This window comes from Ceratotherium simum, chromosome 6, assembly GCF_057802395.1.
Source record: "Ceratotherium simum simum isolate JZ-2026a chromosome 6, ASM5780239v1, whole genome shotgun sequence".
Lineage (NCBI taxonomy): Eukaryota > Metazoa > Chordata > Mammalia > Perissodactyla > Rhinocerotidae > Ceratotherium > Ceratotherium simum.
The window spans coordinates 65,115,967-65,133,785 of NC_141905.1; the positions used below are offsets into that span (position 1 = coordinate 65,115,967).

The 17,819-nt window shown below is 41.4% G+C and overlaps 1 protein-coding gene across 1 annotated transcript in view; it reads left to right on the plus strand.

The window, feature by feature from the left end:
- SORCS3 (sortilin related VPS10 domain containing receptor 3) overlaps window positions 1–17,819 on the plus strand; it is a 579,597-nt gene that overhangs the window by 459,091 nt on the left and 102,687 nt on the right. Inside the window, exon 8 of the mRNA XM_004428052.3 lies at window positions 11,790–11,879. Coding sequence (XP_004428109.1) covers window positions 11,790–11,879 — 90 coding nt within the window. The remainder of the gene's footprint in view (window positions 1–11,789; window positions 11,880–17,819) is intronic.

The following is a 17,819-nucleotide window of genomic DNA, read 5'->3' on the forward strand; positions in this document are numbered from 1 at the left end:
TGATTTTCTTATTGAATAATCTATAATTTTTCAAGAATCAACTATATATAATAATAACAGCTAACACTTATTGAGTGGCTAGAGTGAGCTTGGGTTTTGTATTAATGCATTTAACTGTTATGACGTCCTATGAGTTAAGTCCTATGTTTACCTCCATTTCACAGAAGAGGTGCAGAGAGGTTAAGTCATTTTTTCCAAGATCACACAGGCAAAGATTTGACCCAGGCAATCTGACACCAGAGCCTTCTTTCTCAACCACAGCACTTGTTCTGCTCTTTAAATGAGAAAGAGTCACAACCTACACTTTCTTATTTGTTTCAGGCAAATTGGGTCAAGAACTGTATAAGAGGCAGTAGAAAGCTTTAAACTTTAAACAGGTGCAGAAAGCTTTAAAACAAAATACCTGCTTCCAACATGTTTGTGGAGTCATTGAATGACCTCAAAAGAAACTGGCAACGAGGAATCTTAGGATATAGGAGTTGAAGAAGACCTTCCCACTGAGGAAACTGGGACCCAGGAAGTGAGGGAATGAGGAACATGGGCCATGTGACATTTTTGAGTCCCTACTTTGTGTCAGGCATGTACTGGGCCTCGTGTTGTGATTGTGCCTATCCGTTTTAAGATGAAACTGAGGTCTGGAAGCTGTTAAGTGCTTTTCCCAAAGACCCATAGTAGCCTGTAGGGGCAGGGGAGGATTGGAATCCATGTCTAGGCTTTAGTTCCAGGGCTCTTTGTTAATTTTCATGACAAAGAACTAAATAAGTAATCCAAAAGGTACAGAAAGATAAAATTCCTGGTAACCTAGCTATAACTAACTCTTGGGCATTTCTTGAAGCAGAACTACTTTCCTGATATGAACCACCTCTGCAAAGGTAAACAAATAAAATTATAATAAGAGTGTTGAGCAGTTAGTGTAGACGTTTTATTGAAAATGTCAAGCAAAAATGAAGCAGAGTGTTTATGTCAGATACTGCACAGCAAAAACACTTGATAAAACCTACACATGCCCACTATTTCTTGCCATTCCCCCAAAGCACCTCTTCTGGAACCAACAACCACTGACTCACCCTCTTGGATCCTCTTCCTGCAACCTCTCCAGCATTGCTGGTGGTCTTTTTCTTCTTTCAAGATTCATCCCCACCTTATCCCCACCTTTTCTCTCCAGCTCTGCCTTTGTTATGTAGAACAATTCAGCCATATCCTGGTTTCTCTGGATCCATCCTCAAATCCATCATCCAGTGCAGCAAACAGAATGTTTTTCAGTGTTGAGAACCCAGTCTTCTCCTAAGGCAGTGGGAGGGGAAATAACAGCTGTTTATATACTGTATATTACAAGGTATCTGTGGGAGTGGGTATGTGTGTGCACGCACAAGTACATGTGTGTATGCATGTCACACTGTGGAGGGTGATATAGGAGAGTGGTTATGCGTACATCTCTGGAGTTAGACAAACACGAGCTTAAATTCCATCTCAGCCCTCTGCTAGCTTCTGTCACTCTGCCATCTTTAGTCATTGGTCATCTGTAAAATGGAGATACAATGGGTGTGGCCTCCACAGTTCCCAGCCCTGATTTTATTGTAATTGTAGAAGGAGCATGAGAATAAATTGAGTAAACTGTTGTGGTTTTGAGGAGGGAATTTCTCTGTTTTACGGCACCTAGCCTTTACACTGCTCAGGGTATACCATGGCATTATCACTGGTGTTATATTGTCATTTGTACGTATATATTAGTTTTGTTTTTTACAAAGAAATGATGAGCTACATGAGGTCACATCCCCGTGACTTCCATGACATCTGACACAACCTAGGCACAAAAGTGCTGAATAAGTACTTGCTGATTGATTGATCAATGTAATACGTAATAGAATTGGGGCCGGTATCCATAGTGAGATGCCTAGACATGATTAACGTTCCAGGAATGATGTGAATTTGGCCAGACCCTTAATTAATGTGTGGATTCAGCAGTGGGTGGGGAAGAACATGTTGTAATCTGCTTCCCTGATTCCCACAGGAAAGCACACTCTCTTATCGCCCTGATTTTCCATGTTGTGGTGTTGCCAACCACTCAAAAGAGTATTTGATGTAAAAATCACAACCCACTTGTACAAATCCAAGCAATTATCTCCACTTTGTGTTTTTCTGATCTTAACTCAGCGAACACAAACTGAAGCATCCTGGCAACATGAAAAGAGCCTGTGGTTTCAAGTCAGGAGTTCGAGGTTGACTCTGAGCCTCACTTCTTAGTAACAAAGTGACCTAAAGTGGCCTATCTGGGTGTGAGACCCCTTGATTCTAAAGTGGGGATGTAATTAGACCTCATTCACAGGGTTGTGCTCCAACCATGTGAGATTCGGTCCAATAATGAAAACTAATGACATAAAGTAGAGCACTGTACAAAGATTGGTTGTTATGACATGGGGGCTGGGTACTAAGAGAGAGTTAAATAGGAACAAGGCACTGTGTGTACCCTCAAAGATATTACAATATAACAAGAGACCTAAGATGTACCCACCCTCCAATAATTCAGGTCAGCAGCTAGTAAGTGCAACATGAGGGCCACAGACAAAGAGCCCTGGAATCAGAGGAAGAAAATATTAATTCCAACTGGGAAATTGGGGTGTGGGAGGCTTCATTAAGAAGGTAGCTTCTGACATAAGCCACTGTGAAATTCATTGATGCTGGATCCTTCTAGTGATCTAGGTCAGGAGGAATCCCTCAGGTAACTGGTGCTAAACTACCCATTCTTTGAAAAGGCTCTAGAGTAGACACTTTAGGCTCATTTAGGGCTGCACAGTGTAGTGGCCATTGTCAGGATTTAGAGACCCAAGTTCAAATCCTGTCTTTACCACTTTGGAGCTGTGTGAGCTTATGTATGTCAGTTAACTTAGTAAAGTGGGGCTGCATGGTAGCTCCTCCACTCGGTCATTGTGCGTGACAGCAGACAGTGCATACAAAGTGGTGAGCACAGAGTTTGACTCTCCAACAGTAATGCTTCTGCTGATGGAGGACAGGAGAGGCGTGACCAGGGAGTGCAATGGGGAAGCTCCAAGAAGTAGCAGTTGGCATTTCACAAATATTCATGGCTGTCTTGGGCTGGTGGCAGTGTTTTCTGAGAAACTGATTGACAGATGGTTTAAATGCATCCACTGCTGTCCCAGAATTCACTCATGAGGTGTGCAGATCCCATGTTGGCAAAGTTTGCTGTTCTGTCTAGCTATCCACGTGTAGCTCTAAGGCCGTTTGGAAATCCCATGTGCCAAAGAAGAATCCCTGCTTCTCTAGAAAATTAATGATCTTGTTTGCTTTGCCCTTTTAGGATATTTAAATTTTTTTGAACATACTGAAAATATCAATCGTTCTCTAAGCAGCTATATTCACCTGCCATTCATCCCATGTGGCTGAAGACACTTCTGTTCCATAGCTCTGCCCATCCGTTTCCTGCTGCTCTTCTCATAGTCCTCATCGCCTCTAGCCTTTCAGTCTGTCGGTAGCTGTAGCCTCACAGCCAGATTTCAATGCCCCACACAATCAATAGGGTGGGCACATGTGGATCATCAGCTTGATTTCTGTCTTATGATTGCTCTAAAAGAGCGTCATAAGACTGGGTGGCTTATAAACAACAAATTTATTTCTCACAGTTCTGGAGGCTGGGAAGTCCAAGATTAAGGCACTGGCAGATTTGGTGTCTGGTGAGGGCTCACTTCCTGGTTCATAGACAGCCATCTTGTCTCTGTGTCCTCACTTGGTAGAAAGAGTGGGAGAGCTCTGTGGGGTCTCTTCTATAAGAGCACTAATCCCATGTAGAACCCTCGTGACCTAATCACTCCCAAAGGCCTCACCTCCAAATACCATCACATTACACATTACGTTTCCACATATTCATTTGGAAGGGAGACAGGCATTCAGTCTACAGCAGTTTGTAAGTTAAAATACCTCTAAAATCTTCGAATGCCTGGGTACATACTGCAGGTCCATCATAACATCCTAATCATTATATTTGTGGAACACTTTACAGTTACATGAAAGCATTTTATTATCTTATTTCATTTACTTCTGTGTAAGAGAATGGTAATTATTATTTGTTCCATTTTTGTATAAAAATAACCCTGAAACTCCAAGAGATTAGTTACCATGCCTTTAAAATTGTACGTCTGGTAAATGATTGAGCTGAAACTAGAGTCACAGATGTTACAGATACCAGGACATTACAACCTTCTTTCCTCCTCTCCTTTCCCAGCATTTTATTTTTATTTTCTGAAATTCTGGGATATTATAGAAAAGCAGAGGCCAGTGTGTGACTAGGGAAGATTTCATTCAATTAATTGACCTCATACTATCCACCTGTATAAAGGAAATAGGCTATGTTATATCTTGAGTCAAAGAGAAAATCTTATATAAGTGTGGGGAAACAATACAAACCCAACTCCTTATATATATATATAATATCTTCTCTAGCCCCTTCCAGTTCTATCTTTTACAAAACCATATTAAACTCACGATCCACAAGGGGCAGGGCCATTTTTGAAGAGGGAGAGAGGAGGTGTTTAGATAGTAAGTTTTAACATTTCTCTTTAGGGTTTGCATGGCTAGTGTTTTCTTTTTTTGTGAAGCTCTGCCATTCTGATCTAGAACACTTAAAGTAGATTATTTAGGTTTTATCTTTTCATCTATTATTATATTAATTGGGAGTATCCAGATGCTCCCAAATTTTGTACTCCAGGATAACATTTCAAATCTATATCTGTTCCTTTTATTTATAACCTTATTATCTTTATCTTTTCAACTCCCCAAAATACTAGGAGAGGAAAAACAAAGAACTTCCGTTTTTAAGGGTCAGGTGGGCATCCCAAGAACTTCTTCCCCTCCCTCTAAACCATGAAAGCCAGAGCACGAAGATAAGGCTTGCAGCCATTGAGGATCAAGTCTCTGGCACAAAACATGTTGGCTTTGTGGTCTCCATAGATGGCCTTCTCCACAAAGTCATTCTTGCTGAGGGCAAGAAGAAGAATTTCAGTTCACTACCCCCAGCCACTTCTGACCAGGTAGCCCATGTGGCTACTCCAGCACTTCCTGAAGCCTCCAGTTTGCATATATAAACTGTCACCATGGTCAGTCGCCATAGGCCTCCAAGATGTTAGACTGGTGCAAGGATCTGTGCCTCTAGTTCAGAAGGGACAGATACAATGCACTGAGTAATTACATTAGGCCAGGTTCAGAGCTAAAGCTCTTTACATGCTTTATTGTGTTTAATCCTTATGATAATATGTCAATAGGTAGTAGTAATATCTCTGTTTTCCAGAAGAAGAAATTAGGAAGGTTAAGTTACCTGTCCAAGGTCACCAAACCAGCAAGTGTTAGAAGCAGGATTCAAACAAAGGTCTGAGATTCCGGCCAAGGTGCTATAATGCTTAAAAATCAGAGAAAGCATCCTCTTTGAAAATATGTAATTAGAAACTTATCAGATCTAGGCCCTTTATTGTATTTGAAAAAATAGACTCAGAGAGTTAGGCATACTGATTCTTCTTCTAGTGCTGTGTGTGGTCTAGACACAAAGTCTTTGTCCCATCCTTTTCTAACTCACCACCTTTTCTCTGCCTTACTAACATTTCCAATAGGCAGAGAAGGCTCCAAGAAGGTTCTTGGGAGGCCTGGTGAAGGTGGCAGATGATTTGTCAGTATTTTTTGGCCAATGAGTTTGCTGGAAACCTCAGTACACATCTTTCCTCCAACAACTCCCCTATACACACGCACACACACTGCACACACACAAAGAGAGAGAGCAATATTGGCTTCAGTGTCAACTATCTTATCCCAAATCTATTCTTGGTGAAGCTATTTTGGAGCTATTATGTTAGGGCCCCAATAAAACATTTTATGTGCAAAACTGTTTCAAAGGAGGTTCAGCCTCAGTGCAAGTATGGTGTTAGATATTAGACCAACTCTTTCTAGAAACAGGTAGATAAAACTGCATATTACATTAATATCACAGAACCTTCAGGACATAAAATGAGCAAGCACCGGTTCGACAAACACTAAATTCAACATCAAACAGTCTAGCAGAGGAGATGGCTTGCTGATAGAGTGTCTTGTTCCAAATGCTGCACCACAGATTTGATTCAGATATGTAGTGTGATACCTTAGCAAACTACTTTTGGAAAATGAGCTCAAGATGGCAGAGGTGACATAACCTGCCATGCAGAAGCCCCCGGGGCCATCCTGACAGCAACATCCTGATGAGACCCATGGCTATTTGTTGACTCTTGTGGCCCAGTAGTCAGAAGCATATTTCTTTGTTCTTGAAAAAGTAATGAGATCTTTGAAGGAATTATGTAGGTGGAGAGGGAGAGAAAAGCCTAACAACATCAAGATTTATTTTAAATGATCTGAATAGAATTAATGAGCAAAGAAATTGGAAAAGTTAATTGTGCATCATAACAACTCGGCTGTTCTCTTTCATTTCTTTGAGGAGGAGGAAACAATGCAGAGGCCGTGTGAGAAGTAACTAGCTGTGCCTATACAGGTGGTCATTTCTCTTGGCTTAGACAGAGTATTCACATCGTCTTGGACCCAGCAAGGTCCTCTAGCTGGAAAAGCTTCTAAATGTCATTTCCTATTAAGGCAACAGCTCTTGTGTAAGCCAAATTTATTTCCATTATAGTCTCTCTTATTCACAAATTCCAATAGCAGCACCATTCACTTCAACAACAATAGGGCATTGATTCTCAGGGCTGGGAAATTGATATGAACTCTCACATAGAAAGATCTGCCTCATTGGTGGGCATCTTACCTGGGAGACTGGAGGCTGAGTGACATGAGATTTCCTCTCCACAGAGAGGTTTGGAAACCTCACATAGCCTGAGAGACCAGTGTAAGCTTTGCAGTCAGATAAATTTGGGTTCAAATTCCACCTCCACTATTTACTTGCTGTGTGTCTTTGAGTGTGTTGTATAACTTCCCTATGCCTCAATTTCTCACCTGAACATAAAATAGAAGGCCAGTATGTACAGAAGAAGAGTGTTTGGCATATAATAAATACTCAAAAAAGGTATGTGATTAATATTTTTACTTTGTAGGGTACTAATAATGTTATTAAGAATAGTAATGTTAATAGTAACAATTATTGTTGTGGATATTAAATAATATCATAAATGTAAAGCACTCATCATATAATAGATACTTGAAAATGTTAATTTATGCTTCTCTTCTCAGATTACTTATGCCCACTTAAGAATTCTATAAGCATTACAAGTTTTCTTCTACGAATGGCAGAAACAGGCCCAACATGAGTCAAGGCCATTTAGTTCCATTTTGGGGAAAGATTTCTCTCTCTCCTCCTGGGAAAGCCATTATCCAGAACTAAGGAGAAATGAAAAGATAAAGGATATGTCAGGTTAGACTTGGTTACAGCAGGAGTGGGAACAAGTCAGAAGAGACAGATGTGTTTAATGGCCAGTGCTTTTGTCCAAAGGAATCATTTTCACTGGCCAGGATCCCAATTAAACCTGTAAAATGGAAATCCAGAAAATCAGATTAACGAGCCAGTCATTAGTGAGGAAAAGACCCAGGTAATTCTGTGTTTAGCATGACGGATGGGCCCAGAGCAAATAATTGGATGACATTCATCAAATGTAAAATAAAAGGTGTCACTGGAAGGGAACGTGGTAATAATCTTGGGGATTTACAATGCCAGCAGATTTGCTTGTAAGGAAGAGAAAAGTTCATCAAAATAGATTAATAGTCACTAAACTTTATTCCTCCCTTGTGTGGTTACCAGAGAACCGCGCAAATAATAACAGAGAGGCAGCAAATGCACTAGCCTAGTATCATCCTGGCACTGTGAGGATTCTGCTCCGAGGGGGAGTGCTGGAGCTTCTAGTCAGAGATAAGTTCCTGTGACCATCCAGGGACTGGGCAGGAATGGAGAATTCTTCTCTACATCCATGGTTTAGTCTAAACAATGGAGGAAATCAAACTCAAAGTCTTTCTGGTTAAGCGGATTAATCACAATTCATTATTCAGTGGGTCAATAAGTATTGACCCCCTGCTCTGTGCCTGACATTTTGGGGACATGCTCTTTCCTAGTTAAGGGCTCGGGCATAGGCTGGAGTCTTACACTGGCTGTGACGATGAAAGGCCGTGTGATGCTGGGCAAGTTCGTTGACCTTTCTCAGCCTCAATTTCCTGACCTGTAAAGTAGAGGTACCCTATATATATAGGGTAATATAATTAATTAATTATTTTAATTTAATATATTTGATTAATTAATATAATTAATATAATTATATGGTAAATATATATAGTAATATATAATTATATGGTAATATATGTAGTATATATATATCATTAGAATGAAATGAGGCATGGCATAAACTGTTTATTGTAGCATCTTCTATGTAATAAGCTTTCACTGCATGGTAGTTATTATTACTCTTGTTTTTATCACTTCTTCTCTTCTATGAAGACATCATTTTTAAGGTGCAGCATCAATGCCATAACAGATTTTCTGGGAATGCGAAGAAACATAAACATATATACACATGCCAATTACAGAGATTTTTAAATGTTTTGTAAAAAGATAGTCAAATCAAGGAAATATATTGTATTGTTTTTACAGTGAGATGAGTAAGATGAATGGAGGACTCGTCTTAGTCGCAGGAGGAAGAGAACAACAGGTTTGGAGCCAAACTTCACTAGATTCAAATTTGTCTTACTTTGGGCAAGTCACTCAGTGCCTTATAGCCTCTGTAGGGTTGTCACGAGGATTAAACTAGATAATTTATATAAGGGCTACATGCAGTTCTGGAGCATGGTAGATGAACTCAATCAATGACAGTGTTATCATTATTTTCATTATCATGTATCAATTAATCACCTGCCACAAGACCAGCACTGCCTAGGAATCAGGAGGTTACAACCTTCTAGTAAGACATGGAAGGGTAATTATAGGAATATGTGTGCCACAAGAGTAAATGTTGGAAGTGCTGTGGAAATGGAAAGAACAGAGTTCAGGAGTTGAGAGGAAGGAGAAATTATAATGAATTGGGGGCATCCAAAACTGTGTCATGAATTCATGGGTCTTACACTGAGGTGTAAAGCATCAGTTGGATTTCATCGGGTACAGAAAGGAGCACAGCCAGGATGAAGGCAGAGCTGCACAAGCCAGCTCGATATCTCTGGAAGATACTATGTTATCAGAGGTACTCAGAGAACCTCTGGGCTCCTAGGGCTTCAAGCAGTTCTTTAATAGTTTGGATCATTCCATCGTGTATGTGAAGTATAATTTCCATCTTCATGATTTACTCAAGCACAAACTCTCCCAAGTGAGTTTGTGAGAGAGAGAGTCTGTGCTTGTGCAGGGCTATAATGGGCATGGCTGGGCTGAGTTGCCGGGTTGCTGAAGCCAATCATCCTGTCAAGGGGACCACTCTGTTCTCCTTTGGCGCCTCAGTGATTTAGAAACCCCAAGGGGCCCATCCTTGCTCTGTGTTGCTGTCATTTTGTTCCCTATGGAGGTGACTGGGGTCTCTGGGGAGAAGCTTCTTTTAATTGCTGAGCTCTGGCCAGCATTCAGTGATGGGACTAGCCTTCTTTGATGCTAGGCTTCTTCTACAAGGTACGTTTGGTGAGGTTCTGGGTGTCTTGTAGAGAGCTTGTTTCTAAGCATATGATAGGTGATCAGAGGACGTATATTGGGGTCTCCTTTGAGGGTGATGAAAATGTTTTAGAGCTAGGTAGAGGTGGTGGTTGCACAACATTGTGAATGTGCTAAATGCCACTGAATTGTACACTTTAAAATGGTTAATTTTATGTTATATGAATTTTACCTCAATTAAAAAAAACTTTATCATCATTGTAAACACAAAACTCAGGAAAGTAGCTACAATGTGGGAGGAAGGTGGGGGCTGGGACAGATGAAAAGCATAGAGGCACAGAGGTGTATGGCATTTGTCTTTAACATCCTAGTTCTGTGCTGCTCAAAGTGTGGTCCCCAGACCAGCAGCATCAACATCGTCTGAAACTCGTTAGAAAAGAAAATTCTTGGACCTGCCCCAGATCTATTGAATCAGAGACTCTGCAGGTGGGGCCCAGCAGTCTGAGTGTTAACAAGCTTTCTAGGTGATTCTGATGCATGCTCAAGTTGAAAAACTACCAATGTAATTCTTGGGTTGGCAGGGATATTTGCATGTGTTGGTTTTATAATTAAAAATAAAACCAAATTAAACAAACAAGTAAATAAATAAGGTCATGCAAGAACTAATAAGGACTGTTTCGAACCAAGGATTTAGAACCCTTGCTTTAGAACCAAGGATTATATTTTAATGTGGTCCTATATGGTTGAGATTCATTTAAAAAAGAAGAAAAAAACCTTTCTCAGCAACTCATTGATCTTAATATGTCAACACCCTACCTTTAAGCCAATGTGGAGCAATATAGATTCAGATCAGATATCTTATCAAAAATAAAAAAGTCCTGAAATACAAGACAAGAACGATTCTAATTAGAAAATAGAGATGTAAGGATAGCGCTGAACACGAGGGAGAAAACCAGTCTCTCCTGTTGATTCACAGCCTAAGTCTTTGCACCAAGTTTTTTCCAAGGTTCTGCCTTCTTGCTGATTCTAACATCTGTTCTACTTGGCAGCTTTTGGTGCCTGCTTTGTGGGCTTCCAATCTGTGCAGAGCAAGGGGGAGCCATGGGAGATGCCGTCTCTCAGAGGGAGGAGAGATGGGTGGCTTTCAATAGAGATGTGACACCCCTCCTGCTCCCAGCAGCCACTGTGGATGGGCGCCAGGTTTGGACCAGAGTAGGGGGACTGGCCTGTCTCCAGCAAGTGCTTGAAACTTAGTGAGAACAGAGCTTATGCCTCCAGTAACTGCCTCCTCAGTACAGCAGCCTGGTTGCTATTGTCCTCCTGCTATTTTCTCTGAACAGGCTATGTTATCTTCTCTTGTGAATATTAATTTCCCCTGAATTAGGATAATTGGGCCGAGAGCAGCCATCTGCAGAGCTGTGCCATGTTGGCTTGGCAGGACTTCTCAGCAAGCCCAGGCCAGAGGATCGTTTCTTGGAGTGGTTTCCACATTCCCCTAAGAATCCATCCTTTCCCAAGTGAGGTTATAGAGCCTGACTACCGCAGCCATGAGAGAGCAGAGCTGGGACTCAAACCTAGGATTTCTGACTTTCAAATCTAGAGTTCTTTCTCTGACCTTTGATGCCTTTAAGTAATTTGCACATGGAAAACGTCAATAAATATCTCCTAAATGCATGGATTTGTAAATATGAAGGAAAAACATTGTGCCCAGATCAGAAGTGAATTTCAAAGTAATAAGAGCTTTGAGCACTAGCAATTATTCAGATCCAGAAAAATAATTCCTTTGACACTCATGTCATGGTTGCAATGGATTAAAAACTGCTAAAAAAAAAAAAAAAGACTAAAGAATAAATAGATCATGAGTACAGCCAAACTGATAGCTTCTCTGTTTTCAGCTGAAAATATTTATTAGGTGTGTCCCATATGCAGAGCACAGTGACCAAATACAGAGTCTCTGCTCTCATGCAAAGTGCCAGCCATCGGGAAAGACTGTTGTAATTTCCCATTTATTGTCTAAACACTATAACATGGGAGCCACTCAGGGTGCTGTGGGACTGGAGGCTCAAAGCAAGCAAGGGATATTCTCTAAAAGGTTGTCATAAACCTGTCGTGGCTGTTGATAAAGAGGCTAATATTTTGCATCTTTGCCGTGATCCATGGCCCCATCTGACCTCTTTGTGTTTCCCCCATGATCCAGGTAACAACTGCTGGAAGAGCCAGCTACTACGTGTCCTACAGACGAGAGGCCTTCGCTCAGATAAAGCTTCCCAAGTACTCACTGCCAAAGGTACGCACCCCCTGCTGTCCTGGGTCCTGCCAGACAACATGGCAGGGAGAGGCTGCGTTGTTGGGCTGCAGGGGGTTTGATCTCTGCCTAGGAGACAGCTGGCATTCAGTCTGACTTACCACTGCGGGGTTTGGCCTGGATTCTGTATTCCCATCTCAGCAGGGTACGCAGGCAAGAGCTTTGATTTCCTGTGACTCAAACAGCTGGTATAACCTCGGGTTATTTCCCAAGAGTAGTAGTGAAAGGAGCGCTAGCATTGGAATCTCTTCTGAGTGCCCCTCCCTTTTACAAGGGCCTTACTGCCAAACAGAGGGCCAGGCTCAGAATGGCCCAGGCCAGAGCACAGGTGCTGTATGTCTGTATGCATAAAGGTGCACAGGTGACTCTCGTGGTTTTCTTGCTTCTCTTTACATTTTAAGGCTAAATATAAATGCATTGCCTATGCTTCCACTCCCTTCTGCCACTATGAGTAATTAAAAAGGAATAATTCACCATAATGTTAATATCAAATGATTGCATTTTAACTTCTCTATTGGAACATCAGAAAACTTACTCTGGGGACCTCATCCCTTGTCAACATTGGCTTCTGGGAAGAGATGAATCTTAGAACCTCATTGTGAACATGGACAGGATATAATTGTGTCACCTAATGAGGCTACAGAGAAGCAAAGTCTCAGGTTGGATGCATATCAAATGTCATGTTACGAAGACTTGGGTCTCTAAGCTGGTGCTAGGAAACATACTGTGAAAAGCTAAATGAGTACAGAGGTAGGAGGGACTATGGGATAAGAAGGTGGATAATTGTCTACCCCCAGTCGCTTTTATTCATTTAGCTATTCATGTATGCATGTATGCATCCATTCGTTCATTTGTTCCTTCTTTCATTCATCCACTGAGCTATTCTTTCTTCTATTTAAGTTTTTACTCTGTGCCAGACACTGAACTAAGCTCTATGGATAAAGTGGTGAATAAGACACCAACAGTCCCTGCTTCATGGAGCTTGTATTCTGGTAGAGAAGAGAGACATTGAACAAGCAATGGTAGATGTAGGGAGTTTTATAGGTATAGAAGTTCAAGGGCTATTGCAGCGTGATGGTTGGAACTAACAAAATATGGGAGTGAGGGCAGGTTTCCTAAAGAAAGTGATATTTAAGCTGATACAAGAGGAATAAGGGGTTAACTCTGCAAAGGAGGGTCGGGGAAGCCAGTAGAAAATAAATGCACAGACCCTATTTTAAGAGAGAGTATGGTTCATTCAACAAACTAAAAAACATTTTGAGAGACTGGCTTGCAGAGAGAGAGAGGTGGAGAGGCTGATGAGATGGACAGGGACTGTGTTAAGTAGCCTCAGGGGCCATGGGAATCAATTTCTCATTTTCTCTACCCTCTTGGTGATTGGCTTTTGTAGGACCATTTTATACTATTGTGGTTGCAGGATGTACCCATCAAATATTCTAAACTCAAGCCTGAAAGAAGAGTTCCTGCTTGAAGAATGTGAGGAAGGAGAAATTCATAATCGTGCTCTCTCTTAAGGAGAATGACCCCTCACAGTAATCTGATGATCTCCACGTATTGACCCAGGAGAAGAGTTTCGGGAACTTTCCAAACCATCTCCCCAATGCAGGACCCATTTTGTCTCTGTATGTGTGCATATTTTATGTATTTTTAACCTTCTCAGGAAAACAAACAGTTCGCTCCCCTGGGCAGTAGCTGCAGGTGGGGACAAATGAAGCCTGGAATTGATCACAACCCTAGAACACTCTGTTAATGATTAGCAACCCCATGGCAACTTATTGTGGGGGAGTACCGTCTGTGCGGCCCCTTTTATAGAACTTCATCCAGAGCAGCTTCTCATTAATATGAGGGCTGCTGTGAAAATAGCTGGATGGTTATCGATCCCCTTTATTAGTCAGCGTTGGCCCAGATTTTCATAGCCTAGGCTGAGGAGGTGAGGACAGAGCTGGTGGAGGGAGATTGGTTCTTTTCATTGTTTAAAAATGGAAATGGCTTTTAAGCAAGTTGTTGCTGTTCCATGTGGTGCTGCGGCTGCTGCTGCTGGGCATCTTGCTTAAAAACAAAAACACGGAAAAGCTCCCTCTCCTCGTTGCCCTCACACCTCTACTCTCAGCCTGTCTGTTCAGAATACACTCTCCTGGGGCACTCCGTGGCTTTGGAGTGTTTTTCAGAGTATGAAATGAATGCCATTAATAATGAACAATATTATTAGGAGCAGCAATCTTGTGCTGAGTGCTCCATAACCCAGTCCCTGGGCATCGGGCTGGCACCGTCAGTCCAATAGCCATGAATAGCGCACACCAGGAGAGGGCGTGGAGACAGATGACAGGGAGCCAGGGTAGCCGAGGGAAAAGATGATGGAGCTGATGAGCAGAAACCCTGAGCTTTTGTCCCAGCTCTGCCGCTTACTTATCAATGAGCCCAGGTCTTCTCATCTGTGAAATGGGCCTCATGGTACTATTTGACAGATCTGTGAGGATTCAACAAATGGCTCACTATTGGTCAAGTGTAAAGAGCTGGACCAGTCTAAGGAGTGATTATGATGCAGAGGGAAATACTCCTGCCTGGCGAGGAGCTCTGTGCTCCTGGGGGGCTCACACCCCAGCCTGACCTGGGACTTAGTGTGCCTGAGGCCCTCCCTTTACCACTGTGAGTCTGAGAGACCGTCTTTTGTATTGTAGACTCTGGATTTATTCCTAACTTGCTACTCTAATAGTCATTTTGATAAGAGAAAAATTTCTGGTTTTTATTTATTTGTTTCTATCTGGGACTCAGTTTGGTAGTGACAATGGGGAACTTTACCGGAGTGCTGGGCCCCTGGAAAACAGCAACGTGTAAGAAATCTCCCCACTCGATTGAGTTCCTGGGCATGGTTTACTGCAAAGAACCCCCTGCCCCATTGCCTCAATACGACGCAGATGTTCTTCTGTTTACCTGTGGCAAGACCAGATTCCCATTCTTTGTCTCATAAATGATTAGCTGATTTTCTCCAGAACTGTCCGTTCTGGAGAAAATGCCTGCTAGTTTGACTTGACCAACTATTATCCAGCTTTTTCCTTCTCCCAAGCCCCTGAACTTCGGTCCACTCTTGAGCATACACGAGCACTGGGAGCCTAAGAAAGCATCGAACTCGGGACTCAACAACCCCCTTAACAGCCCCTCTGAGAATCACCTGACCCTAAAGAAAACAATTTCCTATTTAAGTTCTCGATCATGCCACTTGCTCACTCCACTGCCCACACCCAGTTCCTTCTAGCCTTGTTTTACTTCTTCTAAAAGTAATTCTTTTCTGCCTTCACTCTGGGGTGCTTGCAGATATTATGGTCAGAGTCATCTCTCTATTGCAGTAATCTTTTCAAATAAAGTCTCTCCTTACCTAAGTCTGGTTTTGTTTTTATTTGACAGTAGAATATGGTTAATCCCATTTTGAATAATAAAAGACAGGAGAGGGAAATACGTTTTAGAAAATTTATTATAATGATAATAGCAATGATATTAACCTTTTCTTTAATTTCCTTTGGAAAATTTTCCTTAATTTTTACATTTCCCTAAATACTGATTTATCCTTCTTTGCTGTGTCACAACCACCCTTCTTAAAGAGTTATCTGTAATTCTAACCTTTTTTCTCACTTTCTATTCACTCTTCAACCCACTGCTAGTTGCCCTCTGCTCTCCCACACCCATCTCTCCACTAGTCCACTAAAAATCCTCTAACTGTTGTAACCAGTGGCCACCTACATGCCAAATCCAATAGACATTTCTACATCTTTATTTTTTTTTACCTCTCTGGAGCATTTGACACTGTCGGGGAAAAAAATCCATACCTGACGCTCTCCCCTTTGGCAGTATTTTAATCTGTTTTCCTTTTCTGGATCCTCTTCCCTTGCCACCCTTTAAAAGATGGGTGTGAGTCCTCCTTGCATTCTGCATAGTTCCTGAGTGACCTCATCCCTTCTCTTCATATTGATGACTCCTATATCCACACTCCCAGCCCATATCTCTTCAATGACCTCTGCACTATCTATGCAACTGCCTATTTGAAGTACATCCCCTTAACAGTCCCATTTAACAACTCCAAAACTGAGCTTAGATTCTGCACTTTATATCCCATGTATCTCATTCTTCTCCCATGTTTACTTACTTACTCCATTTATTCATTCAGTAAACTTTCGTTGGATGTCTACCATGTGCTAGATACTCTGGTAAGTCCTAGAAATAAAGTGATAAATAAGAAAGGCATAGTTCTGCCCTCTGAAAGCAGACAGTCTAATGAGAGAGACAGACATCAAACAAATAATTATATACAAGTGATTATTTAATTGTGATTGTAATGAGCACTCAAAAAAAAAAGCAGAGAATTTTGTAAGTCAAATACCTGAGATATTAAAGATATGTCCTTTTCCTTTATCCCCTGTACATTCTACCCCCTTATTATCTCACCAATCCATTTCATAAGGTTCTCATAGAAAACCTACTTCCTTAGTTCAGGCCCTCATGTGTTACTACCTAGATTGTTGCAAGGACCTTTTAAGCCTTCCTCCCTGCCCCACTTAAATCCCCTCTTCACACTGCTTCCACAGTGAATATGATCATTCAATGAAGCTGATTTTCTCCAACCAATCTCTCCATTGACCAACTCTAATCTTTCCTTCCTCCTGCTAAAAATCTTGTGATAACTTTTTACTTCCTTCTGGGTAAAACTTAGGTGTGCCGTATGGAACCCCTTGTGGTGTGGCCACTCTCTATCTTCACTTCCCTCAGAGGAAAACTGCTTTACAGCTATTCCAAGTTCCACACGTTTCCTTGAATGCTCCACCCTCTCTCTCACCTATAAGCCTTTGTACTCCTAACACCATTTTCAGAACCTCTATTGCAGTAATTAGTGAAGCTCACGAAAGGCTGCAAGAGTATGTGATGTCTCCACCACCAGGTGGGCATCTTCTCGAGGTCAGGTTCTACATTTTGTTCCTCTCTGTGTTTCTATTATAGCGTTTGGCACATGGCAAATGCTGAAGAACATAGGTGTTTCTGTAATGAATGAAGTTACAATAGGTCCAGATTACAAGAAAATGGTTCAATAACAGGGAAATATTTTTACCATTGTTCACGTAGGAAGTCACAGGTTTAGGTTTTCAAAAAGCAACTATGATTCTCCCAAATTACTGTATTGTCAAACACTCTCCTATGAGGGTATAGGGGGGTGTTATTTATCATTGTTTTCCAAATAAAAACGTGTATGTGGTTATGTCTGATACTCTCCAAATTCCAGGTTTAATGAAGTATCAATCAGAATTTACTCTTATTGCATTTTATCTCCATCAATTTCTTTCTTCATCATCAATCAGATCTCTCCCCTGCATATTCTCAGGACTAGCAAGACTGTCTTAATAAGGAGATGACACATGCTTCGGAGTTAGATTGAGGTAGCAAGATTCAAGAAATAAGCTTTATTATCATTCAGATTCCTATTGGATGAATTTTAACTATTAATGGCTTTATTTGTACTTGAAGACTTAATGTTCTTGTTATTATAGTTGACCCCTCTTCAACTATAAGACCTATTTGGAGAGAGGACATATAGTTCAGAGCATTTCAAAGAGTGATGCCCCAGACTGCATATTCCAGAATCATCTGGAGGGCTTGTTCAGATGGTGGAATCCAGGGCTCCACATCAGACACACTGAATTAGAATCTCAGGTGGTGGGACTTATGAGTCTGCTTACTGTTAAGATCTCCAGGTCATTTTGATGCACACTGAAGATAAACCCCCAATGCTATGGAGTTTAGCTTTTTGATTCAAATAGTCTTGGGTTTAAATCTTAGTAATATCCTTTATTAACTAAGTGACTTTGGCGAATGAAAGATTTCTCAAGCAGACATGCCAGCATCCTGGATACTAGAGAGCCGCCTTTCACCTCAGAGCCT